This window comes from Manis javanica, chromosome 3, assembly GCF_040802235.1.
Source record: "Manis javanica isolate MJ-LG chromosome 3, MJ_LKY, whole genome shotgun sequence".
Classification (NCBI taxonomy): domain Eukaryota; kingdom Metazoa; phylum Chordata; class Mammalia; order Pholidota; family Manidae; genus Manis; species Manis javanica.
In genome coordinates this window covers 2,471,613-2,491,962 of record NC_133158.1, presented here as the reverse complement: position 1 = coordinate 2,491,962, position 20,350 = coordinate 2,471,613, and the positions used below count along the sequence as shown (strand labels likewise).

The 20,350-nt window shown below is 50.2% G+C and overlaps 1 protein-coding gene across 10 annotated transcripts in view; it reads right to left on the bottom strand.

The window, feature by feature from the left end:
- DOCK3 (dedicator of cytokinesis 3) overlaps positions 1–20,350 on the bottom strand; it is a 323,372-nt gene that overhangs the window by 42,065 nt on the left and 260,957 nt on the right. For 8 of the 10 annotated variants that reach the window (XR_012128871.1, XM_073230632.1, XM_073230639.1 and 5 more), the window contains exons 23-28: positions 18,085–18,255; positions 15,149–15,341; positions 12,441–12,568; positions 10,040–10,186; positions 8,064–8,162; positions 1,136–1,230 (exon numbers count right to left, since the gene is read on the bottom strand). Coding sequence is in view for 9 of the 10 variants with exons in the window: in XM_073230632.1 (XP_073086733.1) it covers positions 1,136–1,230; positions 8,064–8,162; positions 10,040–10,186; positions 12,441–12,568; positions 15,149–15,341; positions 18,085–18,255 (833 nt within the window). In the remaining variant the exon portion in view is untranslated. The remainder of the gene's footprint in view (positions 1–1,135; positions 1,231–8,063; positions 8,163–10,039; positions 10,187–12,440; positions 12,569–15,148; positions 15,342–18,084; positions 18,256–20,350) is intronic. The other 2 variants (XM_073230636.1, XM_073230640.1) reach the window with 2 other exon arrangements.

Genomic DNA, 20,350 nt, shown 5'->3' with positions numbered 1-20,350 from the left:
CCGGTGAGCTCCAGAACTGAAGAGGGACAGGTGAGGAGGGGTTGGCTTCGGAGGGTCTGAGGTGCCCAGCAAAGGCACTTTGGTCTAACAGTCACCACCTGGGCTTTGGTGCCCAAGACCGGCAGGGGAAACTGCCTTAGGGAGGTGAGGGCAGCGGCAGAGGGGCTGACCGCTGACAGGCAAACACCGTGAAAGAAAAGCCCGCTCCTGCAGCGGGGGCTGAGGAATGAAAGCGCTCTGAGCAGAGCCAAGGGACAGGAACATGGGCGGCGAACCCACAAATGGAGGAAAGAGATGCAACTTTGTTTATAACCGTCCTTCCATTCTGTATAAATTGTTTGCATGTTTGCAAAAAGACAAAGGGCCCTCTATAAAGTACAAAGTAAAAAGACCATGATGCCTTGCCAACAGATCTAACATGAGTAATTCCACTACATTCTGCTAATGCCAACACAAGAGGCACATCACGGAGGAGACAGCAGCCACTGGGCAGAGGACAGGTGGCTTCTCCTGAGTGGAGTGAGGCTAGATGAGCTAGCACCTTACCATCCACACCATGTGTCTGGCTTACCAATGAGAAACACAAGCTAAAAATAGGAATGGGGCAGGCAACTTGGGGTCAGCCTTAGAGAGAATGCTGTGGCCGGAGTCAGAAGTGGTCAGAGCTGCACAGCCAGGTTTCAGGTGGGTAATGAGCACCAGCCATGGGAGGTGGGCAGGGTCTGGCTGATAACACAAATCAAATCAAGAGGCGGGCATGGCATACAGCCTGAAACTAGAGAGCAACAGAGGCCAGTGGGCCCCTGAACAGGCCTTCCTTGAGGAGAAGCCTTCCCTGGGCACCATACACACGCCCCTAGGGTCCCGTTCTGCCCTTACCCTGGCATCAGCTGCTGGCACTTGGACTCCATGTCTGAACTATCTTTTGACTCTTTCTTCTCCTTGAACTTATGGTAGATGGTCAGCCCTGTCGACTGTGCCTCCAAACACTTTTCACATTTAACCTCTCCTGCCTGTCCCCATGGCCTTGGCCCTGGCCTCTGTCTTGCTTTTTCTGTGTCATACACATGCTCTCCTTTGCCTGAGAGCAGCTCTGTGCACACGTGGATCTGTTCCACGATGCTTCCACACTTACTTGCTTGTGAGAAGTCTCATCACCATCCAGTCCCGAGGAAAGACACTCATCTTCATCAGGTTCCGGAACACACAGAAAATCTTCAGCAGGAATTCCTGATTCGAGGGGAAAATCAGACGTGAGACACACCACTACCACTGGGACATGCGTTTCCTCACCCGGGCTCTCCTGACCTCCAGACCAAGCAGTGGGGCAGATTCTGATTCCCTGTGTGAATTACTCTTCTCTTAGAGGGATGCCTGACAGGGAGTTGTAGGCACGCCTAGGGCAGACGGGGCAGACCCAAGCGGGGCAGCACAGAGGCAGCTGGGTACCGCTCAGCCCCGTGCCTGAAGCCCACAGTGTCGGGGAAGCCAGCGTCCAGCAGAACTGGCATCCGGCTAGGCCCATGGGCTCGCTCTCTAGGGTGCGGCCCCTGGGCATGTGACTCTGGGAACCTGCTCTCGTGGATGTTGAGAACACAGTGACAGGAGAAGTGCCTTGGGAAGGAGAGAGCGGGGACCTCCGTGAAAGCCGCGAGGACGGTGGCAGAGACAAGCCGGCGGAGGCCCGCGACCATCCAGTGCTACTCAAGACAAACAGCTGGGCCTCTGTGCGACCGGCGGGCTTCGATGTGCTTTCACTTGCTTTGTTCCCTTCCCCCTGCCCCCAAGGTAGCCTTGAAAACAAGTAGCTGCAGAACACAGTGGTGGTGAGAACCAGCGATCCAACAGTCTCTGGGAGGAACAAAGTGGTTTTGGAGCTCTTGAAAAAGCTCCATTGTTGGAGAATGGTTACTTTTGATCTACCTGGCAGAAGCCCAGGGAAGCCCCATTCAGAGGGTTCGTTTGCCCTGACAGCTCACTCCATGAGATAAGCCTATTCCTAGGGCATCTGCTGAAAAACATCAGCCATCATCATTCAACATCACAGCTGCATGAAGCAGCCATATCAGCCGGGGCCAATGAGAATGGCCAGAACACTTGAAGGAAAAATCTGGGGAATGAGGTATCCATGGGATCTTTGAGAAACTCTGACATACTACTGGGAATCTAGAAGGCTGCACACATTCCCGGGAAAGCCCTGAGAAGCCCCATCTTTCACCTTGGCTGACTTGGAGACTCCATGCCAGCAGGGAGAGATGGCCCAGCAGGGCACTGAAGGCAAGGCCCTGACACACTCGCAGGGACACTTAGGGAATGGCGGGAGACACCGATCCAAGGTGCGTAAGGAAATTGCTGTCTGCTTATCAGCTGATGACAAAGCCAACTGAATGGAAACTTCAGTGGCTGCACACAACAAAAAATGCAGACTTAAAAGAATTAGTCCGGCAAAGCTGCTAAGTAAGCAAAAAGCAAACACACATGATCAGCAACAACACAACAAGGAGTGATGACAACAAACTCTGGGGACACTGGGCTGGGGGAAATCTGATTTCCAGAGTTGCCACGTTATTTAAATTGTCTAGTTTTCAACCAAAAATAAATGGTAAGATGCGAAATTAAACAGGAAAAGTATGGCCCATATACAGGAGAAATGACAATAGACACTTTCCTTGAGGTGATCCAAGTACTGGGCTTACTAGGAAAAGATGCTACATCAGCTGTTTTAAGTATGTTAAAAAAACTAAAGGAAATCATGCCTAAAGAATCGGGGGCAATTATAAACAATATGTCACCAGATGGAGAATATTTGAAAAGTAGATGGAAGTTCTTTAAAAAGCACCAAATAGAAACTCCAGACTTGGAAAGTACCAAACCGAAATGAAAATCTCACTGAAGGGGATCAGCGGCAGGTTTGAACTGAAAGAAAGAAAGAATCACTGAATTTAAAGATAGGGCAACTGAGGTTACCCAGAGGAACAGAAAGAAAAAGTAAAGAAAAATGACCAGGGCCTCAGAGACCCGCGGGGCACCACTGAGTGTGCAAACACACAAACAACAGGGGTGTCGGAAAGGGAGCGGCGAGGAAGAGGGAGACATATTGAAGAGACATTGACAAAAACTCTCCAAATTTGATGGAAAAAACCCTTTAATCTGTACATCCAAGCAGCTCAATGAATTCCTAATAGGATAAAACCAAACAGCTATACATAATACATCACAGTCAAACTGTCAAATGCCAGAAACGAAGACAGAATCTTGAAGACAACAAGATAAAGACAACTCACTCCGGACAAACGGTCTTCAGCGAGATTAACAGGGGCCTTGACCAGCAGGGGGGTTGAGGCCGGAAGGCAGTGGGATGGCTTATTCAAAGCACTTAAAGAATGTCAACCAAGAATCCTAAATCTAGCAAAACAACATTCAAAAGTAAAGAAGAAATTAAGATATTTCCAGATAAAAAAAGAGACTATTACTCGTAGAGCTGTCCTACAAGAAATATACTAAGGGGAGTCTCTCAGACTTCAATAAAAGGACACTAGACAGTAACGTGAATTCATGTGAAGAAATGAACGTGAGGAAAGGTGACTATAAAGACATAAAAGGCCGTCTATGTGTTTAACTCCTCCATCTCCTGTTTGATTTGCCAGACAACTGTATAAAGCTGTAGTTTTAAAACAGCGTCAAGATTACAAGGTATGAAGGTGTAATTTACATGACAGCAATCGACAAAGGGGGAAGGGATGGAGCTAGAGTGGAGCAAAGGTTTTGTATGCTATTAAAACCAAACTGGTATTAATCCAAATTAGACTGTTTTAAGTTAAGGTGTTAATTGTGATTCCCAGGGCAACTACTAAGAAAATAACTTAAAAAACATCCTAAAGGAAATAATGAGGAAATTAAAATGGCACACTAAAAATATTTAACATAAAAGAAGGCATAAATGGAGGACAAGAGGCACAAAGAAGGCAAGGCAGATATGAATCAAATAGCAAAACTGGCAAATCTTTGGCTAAACTGACCATAAAATAAAAAAGACTTGAATTACTAAAATTAGGGATGAAAGAAAGAAAGAACTGATGTTACAGAACTAGGAAAGGTTATAAGGGACACTGTGAACAAACGCATGCCAACAAATTATATAACCTTGATGAAATGGAAAAGTTTCTAGAAAGATACAAACTTAAAATTCTTTTAAGAAGAAACAGAAAATCTGAACAGATGTTATCATAAGTGAAGAGATCAAACTAATTAAGAAGCTTCACACAAAGCCAAGGACAGGACCAGATGGCTTCACTGGTGATCATTCTTTATATGGTATGAGGTAGGGGTATAATTTCATTCTTTTGCACGTAGGCATCAAGTTGTCCCAGCACCGTTTGTCAAAAAGACTCTTTCCTCATTGTTTTGGCACCATTACTGAAAATCAACTGACCATAAATATAAAGGTTTATTTCTGTACTCTCAATCCAATTCTATTGATTTATATGCCTATCTCGATTACTGTTATTTTGTTGTAAGTTTTTAAATGGGGAAGTCTGAATCCTCCAATATTTTTTTCTTTTTCGAGAGTGTTTGGCTATTCTGAATCCCTTACATTTCCATATGAATTATGGATCAGATTAGCAATCTCTGCAAAAAAGCAGCTGAAACTTTGACAGGTCACGTATCCAGCCTGTAGACCACTGTGATGTGCTGTCATCCTAAAGATATTAAAACATTTCAGTCCAGGAACACAGGGTGTCTTTCTACTTACTTCTTTCATTTCTTTCCCTAATCATTTTATTCATTTTGATGCTACTGTAAGTGGAACTGGTTTTTAATTTCAATTGTGGACTGTTCATTGCTAGTGTAAAGAATATAACTGATTTTTGTATGTTGATCATGTATCTGGCTGGCTGCCTTGCTGAACTTGTTCGTTGCTTCTGAGCATTTTGGGGATGCCTCTGGGCTTGCTGCGTCCAAGACCATGTCACCTGAGAAAGAGGCAGTTCACTTCTCCCTGCCTGGTCTCGGGGCCTGTCACTCCTCTTCTGTGCTTTTCTGCCCCCAGTGTGATGAACACCAGCGGCTCAAACGGGCCTCCTCCTCCTGTCCCTGAGCTCAGAGGAAAGCATTCAAGAGAATGCTTTCAAAGAAGAAGTTCCCTTCTATTTTTACTTTGTTGAATGATTTTATCATGAAAGGTTGACAGATTTTTTAAAAATGTTTTTTTCCTACACCGATTAGCATGATCATATTTTGGTCTTTCATTCTGTTTAATGGTGTATTACACTGACTGGTTGTCATGTTAAACCAAACCTTGCATTTCCAGCATAAATCCCATTTGATCATGGTGTATAATTCTCTTAAAACATTGCTGGGTTCAGTTTGCTAGTATTTTGCTGAAGATTTATAGTCATAGCGAATGTTGGTTTATAGTTTGCTTTTCTTACGAGGTTTTTGCTGGTTTTCCATATAAGGGTAATAAGGACCTCATAAAATAAGCTGGGGAATATTCCCTCCTCTTCTGTCTTTTAGAAGAATTTGTAAAGGATTGGTATTAATTCTTATTTACAAATTTGGTAGAATTTACCAATTAACCGTGTGGCCTGTGCTTTTCTTTGCAGGAAGTTGTAAATTATTAATGAATGATCTTGTTACTTGTGATAAGTCTTTTAAGATGGATATAATCAAAGAGACACTGAATTACAGAGTTTAAAAGCATGAATTTTATAAATTATCTCTCAATAATGTGATAAAAAGAGAATGCCTATACAGAACTCCATATCAATATGAGGGCCATGGACATGTTCCCTCAGCTCCGTTTCTCCTCAATTCCTTGAAAATGGCACTCAAGGAACAAAAATACACATGCTCACAGAGACAAAGAGAACAAGAGAGAACAGTGATGAAGAGGCCAACAGTTTGAAAGCTTTCTTGGTAACTGACGCAGTGTGCCCAAGAACGCCAACAACCAAGGTCTTTTGGAAGTGGCAGGGCCGGGGTCCCAGACGCCCAGAAACTGTAGGCATCACCAGGCACCTCTGTGGGGTGGAGGGTGAGGGCCAGAAACAGGAAGACTGGTCTCCCCAACATCCTTCCGCCATCCATGATGCTAAATGAGCAGCCTTCCCCTGCCCTGCCGAAAGGCTGGGCTACTCCCTGGCACGGCTGGTCACCCAGGGTCTGTCCTCAGGGACACAGCTCTGAGGTGTGGCTGGCGGGGAGGCCAAGAAGAAAACACGCATGGATGGGAAGTTTCCCTGCTGAGCTGGAAGACTCCCGCCCCTCCGCCGTTCAGATCCCCAAATACCAGCAGGTCAGTCCATCCCCAGGAGGGGCAGAGGATTCCTCTCGGGAGGTGGACAAGAGAGGAGGCCAGTGGATGCAGGAGCAGAGGCATGCCGAGACCCACGGCCAGACCTCCTCTGTCACCCTCAGGGAGCCAGCCGGGCACAGCCCCGCGCTCAGGCAGAGCTGCCCCTTAGCACCAGCGCACCTCGCTGCTAGACACACGCTGACACCCAGGAGTCTCTACATAGGAGAGAAGAGTCTCCGACAGGAAAGACAGAGACTGAAACAAAAACAGGGCAAGTCTCCAGAAAACAGTGACCTGAAAGTATCTCACAGACATGACCCTGGGGAAAGTCAGAGGAAGAGGTGTATGGCAGAGACGGCAGAGGGAGTACGAACCCCAGCCAGACGGGAAAACCAGAAGAAAAAAACACACGAAAGATGATTAATTCTAGGAAAAACAAAAAGTTGCACCAGAAAGGAGGTGCGATGGTACAGCTCTGCGCTCGCCACAGGGCTGGCCCGGGTGTGATGAAGAGGGTCCATCATCAGCCTAAAGTGTGCGTGACCGTGCTGGAGAAGTCAGAGGGAAGACAGGAACGACTCAGAGGAGCCACCGGCGCTCCGGCTCAGGTCAAGCCAAGCTTTCTGATATGCTTTGGCTTTTAGGATTATGTATATGTATTACTGTGGTTAAGATTTAAAGTTAAGACAATGATGCTAGCCTGAGCTTCTGATTGAGAATCAGTATCTCTCTCTCTCACACACACACACACACACACATACACACAAGCATACATACAGCACGAAAATGATCTAGGACAGGCAAGACCGGATTTTCAGGCTCCGCACCCTGGCTTAAGCACTGCTTGACCTGGATGTGAGTCTGTGGCCTGGCTAACTTAAAGCTCACTTCAAGGACTGTCAAGGTCATCCCTCCAAGAAGACAGGCTGGCCTCACTGCATGAGTTAATGACAACCATCTGCAGAGAGCCCTGTCTGTGGAAAAGCAGGTAGGATCAGAAACCAGAAAGTGGCAGCTGACACGTATTAACTGATACAATATGATTAATAAAAATCACACAAATTGAAGAGGATAATGCCTTACTATAAAATGCAAGTGCCTGGCTCTGAGTGGAGGCAGAGGTTAGCCCTAAAGTTTGCAACAGTTCCTGTATCCAGGGATGAAGTGACTAGCATGTTCTAAGATGGGTAAAAGACACAAGCCCCAGGGGTCTGTCGGCAGCTGACACCTCAAGCCCGGGGCTGCTCTGCTGCTGCCTGCATCATGTGCTATCTGCCCCTCAGTGCTCCAGACCCAGTCTGGCAGCCAGTGGGCACTGCTCACGTTTGCTCTCTATAGGTGTCTTCCAGAAATACATTTTAATGAAGAAAGTTGTCATTATTATTATTATTATTGTTGGTATTAAATAGTGAAACCTGGTTTGCAGGGGAAAAAAACCTGGATTGCTGAGTTCAGAAGAAAGGGAGGAGCTCGGGTTTACTGACAACCAGCGTGGCCCACAGCAGCCTCCCCACAGAGGCCCAGGGTCATGGGGGGCTCTCAGTCAGGGAAAAGCAGCTAACATTACCGGGGTCTGGCTGCACGGGCACACAGCTGGCTTTTAGCTTCTGGAAGCCATACGTTCAGCTGAACAGTGGGCTGGCAGAGCCTTCATCCTGGGCAGCACTGGTCACTTGCGCTCGGCCCCTGGCAGCGGGAAAGCCCCTGAGCAGCCTTAGCCGCAGGCTTCCCTCCTTGGGTGAAAGGTCAGTGCCTGGCTGCCTACCTTGAGTTCATCTTTGCTCTGGAAGTTGTCCAGGAGGTGCTGGTAATGGGTGTCACACATCTGGCGGAGCAGCGAGAGAAGGCAGGACACGTACTCACCCTAGGGAGCAACCCAAAAAACACTTAGGACGGCTAGCCACAAGGGCTGTGTTCCCTCAAACCACAGAAGGCAAGGAGAGAAGGAAGGGTCTGTGATGGCCCCACGATCATGAGAGGGAAGGTGACAGCTCTGTCCCTGAAAGTGAGTTTTCTGTTCTACTAAGGGAGGCCTCGGGCTCTGCAGCATGGGGCTGGTTGGAAACCCTAACCTGTAACAAAGAGGTACTGTAAAGTGAGAAAGATAGTCTCACTAGCACCCCATTTTTTTTCTGGGAAACTTTTGGCTACAGCCCTTTGTCAGCATGTTACCAGGGCACTATACCCAAGTCTGGGGGGTGCTACTTGGAATGGGACATTGGACTTCTCTGGACAGACTGAGATTCTGCCCGTCCTGCTGGGCTGGTGCAGCCCTTTTCCAGGGACCTCTGTGAGGCCTCCCGGGATTCACATGTGGTTACTGTCTGGAAAGCAAAGGTGTCAAAACTGACCTTTATGAGAAGATGAGCTATGAGCTTTAAGACAAGTGAAGATTTAAGGATTAAAAAATGAGCCTTTAAAATTTCTTCAAGTTCCAACTGGGGTACTTGGAAAACCCTGCTCTAAGGACTCCAGGGACTTCTGCCGCCTCACAGCAATTTCTGGCATGGAACAGCCACATACGGCCTCCTCTGAGAAGGCTGCCTCCTCAGCAGGATGAAGGAAAGTTACCCGGACGATTTTCAACTGTTCTTGAACTCATGGGAATTTGACAACAGTTTTTCAGTCTCTCAAATCCTTTCGAGACCTGTTATTATACACATATGTATGAAAAATATATATACATACATGACCTGAAAGTGAGCATATGCCATAATTCACAGATTTGTTGTGAGGATCAGATGAATTAATGTACAGAAGTGTTTAAGAAAGTCCAGTACATGAAGAAGTACTCAATCACTCGTACTTATCATCACCTTCATTAAATCGAAATCTATTAAAACGAATCACTTCATCATTAGCATTGCTAAACAAGTTAATAGTTGTTAGGTACGTAAAGCAGGGTCCTGCCCAGGTAAACAGTGTCGCTGCTGGTCGGAGGGGCTGCAGGGCCGCCAGGCCTGTGTTTCACCTGCAGGGGGAGCACCCTCATCCAGAGCTCCCAGGGCGCTGCGTTCTCCCCCAGCCCACTGCTCCCGAGGGCAGGCCAGCTCCCTGCCCCACCACCAAGCGGGCTGGGCCTCGGTTGCTCCGATAGAGGGGTTTCTTCAAAGAGCTCACTGCAGTCTCCCACCTGCCCCCTGCAAGATTCCAAGCGATCTGTTTAGCATGTTCCAACATCAGGGCTAAGCAGTCCACTCGGGACAGGAGGGGGGCCCTGGGGGCTGCCTCTCAGCCCACCTGAGAGGCTTTCCCAGCCTGACTCTCTTCTGATTGGATCAGAAATGCCAGTGCAATTTCGCCTCATAACATTTTCCCTGATGCTAGACATTTAGATATAAACATTGTGGACAAAAGCAACTCCTTTGTAGATACAAGCAATATTATGAAAAATGACACGTATCACTTAGGGAGCCCATTCCCGGAAGGAACGGCCTATTTTCACCTTCCACACTTCCAGCATCTCCCTGCGTCTCTGCTTCAGCCCACAGTGTAGAAGATGACTCGGCTCGGAATCAGAAGGGGACAAGACCATTCCCTGAACCTCCTCTCCAGTGGACAGCTGGGGTTCAAGCCCAGAGCTTCCAGGGAAGGGGAGGGCGGTCAGACTGGAGGCGGGGAAAGGGTGGCATGCTGACGACCGTGCAGGAAGGGAGGCTGAAATGAACGGTGGTGGGGTGTGGCGTGGAGGAGCCCCAGGTTAGAAAAGAAAGTAAGAAAACCTGAACGTTAGTTACTAACAGTGATCTCGGCTGTGCACTGCGGGCACCGCTGCCCTCTTACCGCCTCCTGAGCATGCGATTTGCTCATGATGGTGAGCAGAGTCTGCAAGAGCACGTCCAAGAGGCTCTCCACCATCATTTCTACCTCCTCCGTGACATCTGCCTCCTGGAGCGAGCAGCGAGAGAGTACACGTTAGCGCAGGCCAGGCCCCTGGGGCCGGCAGTATTCAGGGTAAGCACGGCGGGCGTGGGTGCTTGGCCTCCGAGCGCGCAGTGTCACGGAGCAGGGACGAGGGCTCTGCAGAGAGGTGTCACACCCCTGCTGCTGCTGCCCTGGCACGCTGGCTGGGGCCTCCCCCAAACCCAGCACCACCCTGACACCCGCAGTTCTGAACCTTGGGTAGAGGCACTAATTTCAACAAAGAGGGAAGAAGCGAAGGTTCTAGTTAAATATTTTCTTTGATTTCCCTAGAAAGTCAGGAGAAAGCATAACTCAGCTGACAAACTTAGAGAAAATGGTCAAGTGTCCACACCAGGAAGTGAGGGGGCAGCTCCCGCACTGACACTGATACACAGGGAGCTTCTCGGTCTCTGAGGACAGGTTTTGCCTCGGGCGACCTGAGCCCGGCCAGCCCTGCTGCTGCCTGGTACTGGGGCTCGTGTCCCCACCCTCCTGGGGGGCTCCAGGCTCAATGTGTCTTTCCTAGGCAGCCTCACAAGAACAATGCAACAGGCCTCCTCAGTGAGGCCTGCCTCCCAGCCCCGGGCTCTGTATTCAGGAGGAGCCTGTGCGGTCCTTGCACAACCCTCTCAGTCCGATCCCAAATCCTGTCACTGGATTTTAGTGATCTTGCAAAGGGACTCCCATTGCCCCTTCTCCAAGCTCCTTGTATTATTACTGGTCCAAACGTCCACTTGCCATCCACCCATCAACCCACCACCTGGTAAGCATTTACCATGTGCCAGTCCTGTTTGGGCTCCTGAGTGCAGAGGTGAGCACGATGGCATTCCTCCTCTTACGGAGTTCACACTGCCCCCACCCCCTCCCTGCCCGGTCCATATAATCACATGCTGTCTGCCTCCGCGGAAGAATCTGAGTGGCTCTCAGGGTGGAAGGCATCACCTCCGTCTGCCGAACTGATGGTGGTGCTCTGCCCTGTGGCGTCTCTTGGCTCCCTAAGCGGCAGTTGACCTGCACCCATCTGTGTGGCCCACGGATACTCCAGATGGCCTCCTTCAGGCTACGTGGTCCCGGGCCCTCCACTCTCCCCCCTCCCGTCCTCCCTCCTTCAGCAGCCAGCCTCCTGCCCCACCCCCCCATGTGGCCTGGCTCACTAGCAGACCCTCTGTGCCACAGCTGCCTGGAGAGGCTGGTGGGAGGGGGCGCTGCCAAGCCCCGGCTGGCGCTGCCAGCAAGCAGGGCCACCCCCACCATTAAGTCACCGACAGGCTGGGCCCTGCCGCCAGACGGCACTTAAGTCTGGACACCAGAGCAGGCCGCGGGGTCCCAGCAGCCTTCTCAAGCCAAGCGCGCTCTTCCTTGTCGGCCCCTCTCCTGCTCCCCGGGCCGGCCTGACCTTGTATGTCATCCCCTGGCTACTGGTCTTCATTTTAAATGCACTCAAAATTTTACTCTGTAGAAACCTTATCTCAGCTTAATAAGGTGGTATAATAAAATACTCATTCTTGTCCTTAATTTCTTTTTTTATACTTTCCCATACTTTCCAAATTTTCTCTAAGAAATATGCATTTCTTGTTACCAAAAACATATAAAATAAAAATAAGTTCCTACCCTTATCCACCTGATACATGTCTTTCCTTCCCTCCCCTCCCACCACAGACCTCTTTTGAAAAGAAAAACAGAGGAATGAAAAGAGGCAAAATCATTCATAGCTGACACCTCACCCTACAATACAATTCTGCCGTCCCAGTAGGCTCAGAGCTCTTGCGGGCAACAGTGGTTGTTGCACTCCCTGGCCTTGGCATGGCACAGCATGCCGTGTGGTGGGGGGTGGGCATCAAGCTGCCAGGAAGGCCACAGAGAAGGCTGAATGAGCAAGACACCCCCCATCTGGCCTGCCCCACTGTGCTGGTGCCTAAGAATCCTCAGAACACTCCCGGGAGTGCAGAATTGATACCTTTAGACAGAAACAGCCTGGCACAGGACCAGGCTTTCGGAAGCTACAGACACCTACATTCCTGGGTGGACTGATGATGGCACAACTTGTTAAAATAGCAAGGCTGTGCCATGCCGATGAGCCTGCTGGATACACACAGGCCTCCATCCACTTGGGCACCTTCTGTTACTGATGAACACTGTACTGACTGAGAAACGTGCAAGTGATCTGGGTTGATCTGCCCCTGGCTAAAGTGATACGAGGCCGGGCAGAGCTGGTTGGGGGAGGACGCAGGGCTGCTACCAGAGAGCTGGTCTTGACTATGGAGAAGATGCTGCCAAGAATCCCTGAGCAGATGAGCAGCTCCTTCTGCTGCCTCAGGTGAAGGTGAATATGATGGAGAACCACAGGAAGCAGGATGCGGCGGGATTCTGGGAAAGAGAACACAGGTGAGGAAGGCCTCCCGGGGAGAACGGCTGCTTCAGGAAGCCAGCAGCACAGTGGGGCTTGCTCGTCTCTAAGTAGCAGGGCTGGGACTGGAGCCAAGCTGGCGGTCAGACCCTCCCTGACGGGGGCCTAAAAGCCCACTTCCAGGACATACATACATCCCATAGCATTACCCTTCCATCTGTCTTCCCTCCTGTCTCATTTCAAGCCTTTGTATCTATGGCATTTTGTGTAAGATCAAGGAATGTTTAGGGGATTACTTCCAAAGGAAATCACTTTAATGACTAGACTCCAAATTAACAGCATAGCTTACAGTGAAAACCCCACTTAGATGACACATCTAGTTCTATGAACCACACCCACTGAGCCTGCAGACTTGGTACGGGTGACAGATGGTCCCTCCTCATGGCACCCTGGCTGGGCGGCCTGGCACTTCTACTCCTGTGAGTGCTGACTCCGTGACAGCTGTTAGGTCAGGCCTGCCAGCTTTCCCCATCAGGCCTGTGGGACACTATGTGTGTCCATAGCCATTAATGGAATGGAAGTCTGACTTTTGTCTTGACCTGAACCTTTGATAATTAGCTAGCCCGCATTGCTAATCCTACTTGTCTTTTCTCCTCAGTGTCATCTGAGCGGCATTTTCATCAGCAGATGACTATATTTAGAGCCTTGAACTTAGAAAGGCCGAGTCCTAGCTCAAGCTCCTTCACTAACTCACCCTAAGGCCTTAGGCAAGGCGACTCCTCTTACGGGTTTGGTCTTTTTCCACCTGTAGAATGAGGTGCCAATGGCCTCGTCTGCATTTCCTCCACAGGTGTGGCGAGAAGACAAGGGAAATACAAGTGTGAAAGTGTTTCTGTTCCCTGCACTGCTCTGTGGCCAGGGATTGGTGACCTGGCAATGTACCTCCATACCTGGCACAATGATGCAGTCAGATCACCAGTGACACAAACAAGCCATGGCATTTTGGACTTATTGCTCATATTTGACCAGAGTTAAGTGCTCCAGGTAAAATTCAAGAAGAAAATCTTTTTCAGCTGAAGACAAATTAAATTACATGACAGAAAGAGGTTTTGGGACTGTCTTGTCAAATAGGTAAAATATGTTAAAATAAAATGGAATGACAGCTAATAATATATTTATTTAAAAGGATGCTTGGGCAAGAGAGAAGTTCATAAGATATTTTGCAAACCAGAATACCAACACAGCAGTATTTAAAACGACCAGAAGCTGCCTGCAGACAGGACAGCAGTTTGTTACTGGACCCTGATGAAGAAGAGACCCAAACTGGTGTGTTCCGGGAACACGGGTGTTGGTAAAAGCCTCCTGCTTCGGGGAAGAGGCTGCAACTCAGGCATTCAGTGAAAAGCAGGGGTGGCTTGTCATCTCAAAATCTAATTCCATAGCTAAACTGCCACAGAAGGTTTAAGAACAGTTTTTCTTTTTATGTGATCACAGGAAGCAGCAAGTACACACAGAAAAACTAGAAATAAAGGACAACCTTGCAGACAGTCTGCTGTCCCCATTCCCATACATTCAGAAACCATCTTCTCTAAGCAGTGCACAAGGTGAGTGTGTGCAGCCGCCTGAGTGTCATTGTGTCTAAACCACCGACAGCCTCCAGTCCAGGAACCAGTGAGGACAGGAGTGTCTGCACGGTTGCTGGTGGAGAAAAGCTGGCTGTTTTGGCGGCAGCTTCACCATCAGCAACACTGGCAGAATGGAGTTAAAGGGAACACATTCTTAGTATTGCAAATGCACATAGCACCAGACCAATAAATTATTGTTCTTGGATTTTCAAAGTCAAACTTAAAGAATCTTACTACCAAAGATTGTAGTAATTGTTCTGCTGGCGTTTGAGGCTTATTCCTGTGCCCTTGTAAGTTTACTCTGGGACAGGGACATTCTGCTTAGAGGATCAGGCTCATACTGATCTTAGCACTTGGCCCCGGAGTATGTGGTGCCCCTGCCAGGCTGATCACTCCCACTGTGGTTTCAGCTGTGAACCTACTGCTTCTCTCTGAAAGGCGGCCTGGACGGCTGATGGACTGCTTTGGGCCGTCCTGACCTCTTGGGGAGTGAGGAGAGCCCCCTGTCCATTTCTTTGCCTAATCTTTAGAGGCTCCTTCAAAGAGAGGAAGAGAAATCTGACAGGGGAGGCCAGGAGCCGAGAGAGCACAGTGGGTCCTCAGGGCCCCGTCCAGGGCCTCCTGCGTTGCCCTGGCCTCCCTCTTCCCCATGGGCTAGGTGGGCCCCTCTTGCTCTCCCCTTTTCCCTCTGCTTTCCTATCCTGTGGGCGTGGCAGGCCCCATTCTTGGCTGCTGGCTAGACTGTGGGCCTGGAGCCTGTTCTGCAGGCCACCTGCATGGTGCCCACAATATGGGTCCTTAGTGATAAACTGTGAGCCTGGCAGGAGGCCTAGGGCTTGGCTGCATTTACCAAAAGCTGCATTTTAAGGGTCAATGGTTCTTGCATGATGGTTGGTAAAACTGATCCTTGATTATCACTGGGTTCACACACCTGGGAAAGGAGGAAGGGTGAGTCTATGTCCCGCCTTGATGTACCTGAGAAGGAAAAGAGGCGGCTGTCCACGGTCCTGGCAATGGACTGCAGCTTCACCACGTCCATCGACTGCCCGATGTGTACAGTGCTGGGCATGCTCCCCAGGGTCCCTCTCACAAACTCAGCCACCTCCTGCACGGTGAACATCTGCAGCAGCTCGTCAAAGATGGCTGGGAAGGAGCTGAGGAGTGCGGCCTGCAAAGAAGGGAGGCTGTGTCAGCTCGGAGTGGGGGTGTCTGCCATGTGTGCCCCATGGCACGAAGTGGCAAGCAGCTGACAAGGCACTACAGTGCCCTGCCCCCGGGGGGCTCTGCCCGGTCTGGGCCTCCAGCCACCCTCGCAGCACTCTCGGGGCATGAAGCAGGGGGTACCAAACAGGAAACCGGAGCAAGAGAGTTTACGGGGCCTGGCCCTGAAACCTTCATAACTTGCCAAGGTGTCTGCTGGTGAGAGAAGAGAAATCAGCACAACACGGCTGAACATCCATAGGTGCTTTGCTCATGACATCAATTTAAACTTTTTGTCTGTCTCTATGGTGAAGCTCTGGACTTCCCAGTTGTGGCCCCAAATTCAAGCCAGGGTCCCTGAAGGAAAGGGTGGCAGGGAGAACTGCGCTCCTCCGGGCAGCTCTGGCTCACCCTGCTCACGGGCCTGCGGCCGGCGATCCAGCCCCAAAGGCTGGACCATTTCCCAGGATAGACACATTTAATTTGAAACCATGAAATCTGAAGACTCTGTAGATTCTTTCCTTCATATATGATGCCCGGTGGCCCCGGGAGCAAATCCTAAAGGACAGATTTAGCCGTGAACTCCTGGGGACTGTGGGTGCCGGCAGAGGTCAGGGACCTCGATGGTCTGGGCAAGAGGGGGGTGTGTGTCTGCAGACTCCTCTTCTAGGATCTCGGCGCTGGGAGACATGTGAGGTGTCCTTGCAGGACAGTCTGATAATGGTTCCAGAGCCTTTGGGAGGCACGGCAGTACAGGAGCAAGAAAATGGGTTTTAGAATGAGACAGATTTGAGTGCACATCCCAGCTTCACCACTTTTTTGCCACATAACCTTGGGTAAGTTACTGCCTAATCCTCAGTTTTCTCACCTAAAAAATGGAGATGCTGCTATTATTTATCTCCTGGTATCAGCACAAGGAAGAAAATTAGGTACATAAGTTAGTCTCCAGGAGAGGGCCTGGCACACAGCAGGCCCTGATCAATGCTGGTTGTCATTCTCTCTCGTCTCCATGGGAGAGGCAGGAAGGGGGCTCTTTACACTTTTCAGCCCTCTTATACCAATACCTCAGGACTTACTGGGGGCAAGGGGGTGTCACCCTGCCAAGTGAGCACCCTCTTCCGAGGGAGGCAGGGGGCGGGCACTGGTCTGGAGTGGGAATTCACGTCTTGGGAGGTCTATCCTGCTGCGTCTGCGCTCACGCTGGCCAAGCACAGGGCTTGTGTGAATCCTACCAGCAGGCTCTAACTTCCCGGGACATCAAGGACTTTGTTTTACTGTGATTAAAACCAGCACAAAACATATTCTCATTAGCAGCTGGATCCACAAGAAAGGGGGCAGCAGGCCCTACATAACCGGCAGTGAGGGGGGCTGGTCTGCCCTCCCACATGTGGATGTCCTGCACTTACATGGCGGGACAAAGGATGCTGTGCCCTGACCTGTCCCAGGGGTCAGAAACAAAGACATGGAGTCTGACTGAATAGTTTACTCACTGAGAGTCCTGTTGCTCACGAGACATGGGCCTGCCACCAAGGAAGCAGGTCTGATCCCGACTCAGGTCTGAGCTGAGACCAGGTCTCAAGTACTTGTCCTGACGGGAAGGAGCAGGCCACTGAGTGGGGGGCTCTGCTCGGGTCCCGGACAGCACTGCTTCGCTCTGCCAACGGCCTGTGAGCTCCCTGTACCCCTGCAGGCTGGGGGGAGCGGCTGTCCCGGGCCCTGCAGCAGGATCAGGTGGGCTCGGGAAGAGAAGGGGGAGCTGCATTGCTGTGGTGCCTAGGAAGGGAAGCCATGGAGGCTTTCTCGTAGAGGAACCTGGCGACTCCGAGGTTCCCCACTCTGCAGAGGGTCTAGCTCCCAGCTGCTCACCTGTTCTGGGCCAAGGGGCCTAAAGACAACTGGCATCAAGGGAAACCCAACAAGTTATAAAACAAAAAGCAGACTGCTCTACCCTCCAATGAGACGTGCAAACATGGATTTGCTCTCGTTGACAGTCCTGGCAGCAGCTAAATGAATGGACATGAGAGGAGCTGTCTGGTCCTTGCTGGGGTTTTATGTAATAATTCAAAAAATTAGAAAAGTGCAATCCATTAGATAACATTCTGACATTTATTTACAAGAGAAAATAACTCCTTGTGACTGGGATCATGAACAATGTCCTTGACCCTTTCCGGGGTGAGGCTGTGTGGGAAAGGTAACAGAGTAGCTGACCAAACATTTCTAATATTAGGGAGCAAATTTCCTTCCCACACTGGTATTTCTGATAGAATAGAATTCTAGTTCTTAACCAAAGTTTCCTAGTTACATCTGCTGTTTTCAACCTATTTCACTCTTAATTCCTGGAATGGACAAGCAATGAAGTTTTTAAAATCAATACAGTGAATAGGAAATAAAAGTCCCTACACATTCTGAATATTCTCTAAAAATTATAGATGTTCATAAACAACTAATAGTCAGTAGCTACATAAACACAGTCCAAAGAGGCTCCTGAGAACAGAGCTTGCTCCTTGGCCAGCACAAAGCCGTCGGGCGGCTCTGCACCTGGCAGCCAGCACACAGATGGCTTTGAAGTAAAAGCCACATTTTGTTCTGCTAGGTATTTCCTTATAAATCGCCCCTTACCCAACCCTGAGCCTGGCAGGGCTTCTCTGACCCTGGAAACCAGAGGACAGAGAAACCACCTGCCAGCCAGAGGAACCCCCGTGGGCACAGACCTGGGTGAAGAGGAGAGTCTCTGAGCTCCTGCTGTCCAGGCTGAGCACGAACCGGATGGACTGGAAAAGCTCCTGGACGCTGGAGCGGAACTGCTCTTCCTCCATCCCGCAGGTGGCTCGCGAGTACAGGAGCCTCGACTGCACGATGAACTTGAACAGGTACTCCAAGGCCTGGGGACGCGGGAGAGAACGGCGGGGAGGTGGGAAAGACGGCTGAGGCCTGACACGGCAGGCGAGGGGGGGGTGCGAGGTGACGGCAAGTTCTGCATCAAAGACAGAGGGACAATTCCAACTGTCCAGATAAGCACTTTTTCTTTTTTTAACCTTTTCTTGAAAGTCCAAATGGTCACTGAGTAGCAGCTGTCTTCTTACTGGGAGAATCTTCACATTATTTTATGAGTGTTTTTTGAGATTTTGGAATTAAAGGATCTTGGACCATTAGACAAGCAGTTCAATTCAAGAATATACAGGATCAAAAGAAAATCCAGTTTTTCTGCATTTGTTTTTTAGGTCTGGAAATGAGAGTCTCTGAAGGCGATGATACAAGAACCTGTCTTGAATGTACTCCAAGGAAGAGTCTGTCTCCGAGACACAGCAGGGGTGTGACCTGCGCCGGCCTTCCCACCGGGAGTCAAGTCTGGAGGAAACTGCCCCAGAGCGCTCAGAGACTGGAGAACCTGACACCACCCACCCTCCATCCTCTCCAGACTAGGACACCCGCTGTGGACGGTTCATGAACAATCCAGAAGAAGCTCCCATGTTCTGGGGGCAGAATCTGACCCTGAGGAGCCCCTGCCTGGTCCCATGCTTATAAGCAGAGTAATGAATTCTCTTCTAAGAGAAAAGATTTAAGATCCAAGACTATACTTTCTAACCAGAGAATCATGCCATAGATTTCCCAGACACTGGGAGGGCAGAGATAATGGGGAGAAACTTATCTAAGCATGAAACAAGTGGAGCTCAGCTACTCAGAATGTGTACCAGGAAACAAGTCCCCAGCTGCCTTTCTGATGTTCCCCTGTCAGAGGCCTGGCAAAGCCGCAGGAGGACGGCCAGCTCAGAACGAAGCGTCTCCCACGGCTTGTACCAGAACACTATGAGAAGTGACAGTTCGTGGCCTTGTCGCCACAAATGCTACAGCCTCCATTCCAGAAGCCTTTTAATGCCCGGTCTGTAAAGAACCTGGAAAGTCTGAATGACACACTCCAACTTGAAAAAGGAAAATGTTTTCCTCATCAGGTTTTTTTTCCAGGTTGAAACATCCACCACAAGAGAGGGACTGAGTGGCTTGAAACATCCACTAGCTTCAGAATCGGGCGACACCAGACAGCAAGTTTGCGAGCGCATCCTGGCCGTGAGGGCTTAGTTCCTTCACTAGACTCTAATATACGGACTGCTTTGTGGGGGAGCACAAGACCAGCGTGGGAGACGCCAGCGAGGCACGGACGACAGGCCACTTCCCACCATCCACCTCCACCCGACGCCCCACTCCCACTCCTGTCGGTGGTCATGATCAGCAGCAGCCTGGCCAGGGCTGTGTGATGCCAGCTGCCCCTGATAGACGTGAGTGGAGAAAGAGGATGGAGAGCTGGGTAGAAGGGTGCTCCCAAGCCTGTGGAGACAACGGAACACTCAACAGTGAGTGGCTGGAGCAGCTGCTCTGTTCCCTTCACTTAAGCTAATAAACCTGAAAGGAAAGGAGATCCTGGAAGTCATCATGACCTTTACATTGGCGAGGACAGCCGCGTGCCCGCAGGCCCCTGGCAGGGCTCTGATGCAGCTCAGCAGTGGGAGTGTGCTGTCTGCAGAGCACCTCGGCGGGCGCCACAGTCGGGACCCCCAAGGATGCCCGCCACAGGCCGCTCACAGGACACAGAGAGCACAACCAAGCAGGGAGCAAAGGATGCCAGGCCCACCTTCTTGGGTGGTACAACTTTCTGGGCAAGGGCATGGCTCTGAAAGTGAGGGAAGAGCTGGGATATGCGTGGCAAGATGTACTGAATCCAGGGTAAGAGAGGAGAGGAGGCTTCCTGGTCCCCGCCTGACGATACCAGGGTGACTGGGGCCAGGTCAGGAGGGTGTGCAGACTGCGGAGGGGACGGAAGCAGCTAGACGGAGACAGACTGGCCAGAACCTGACGAAGCAGGGGAATGGCCGACCAAAGCTCGTACTGGAGGCATCGGCGCGCGGCGCCTTTCAGCTGGGTGTGAGACGGGAAGGACAAGAGCCGAGGCCCTCGGGAGAGCGGCCCCCACACAGGGCGCCT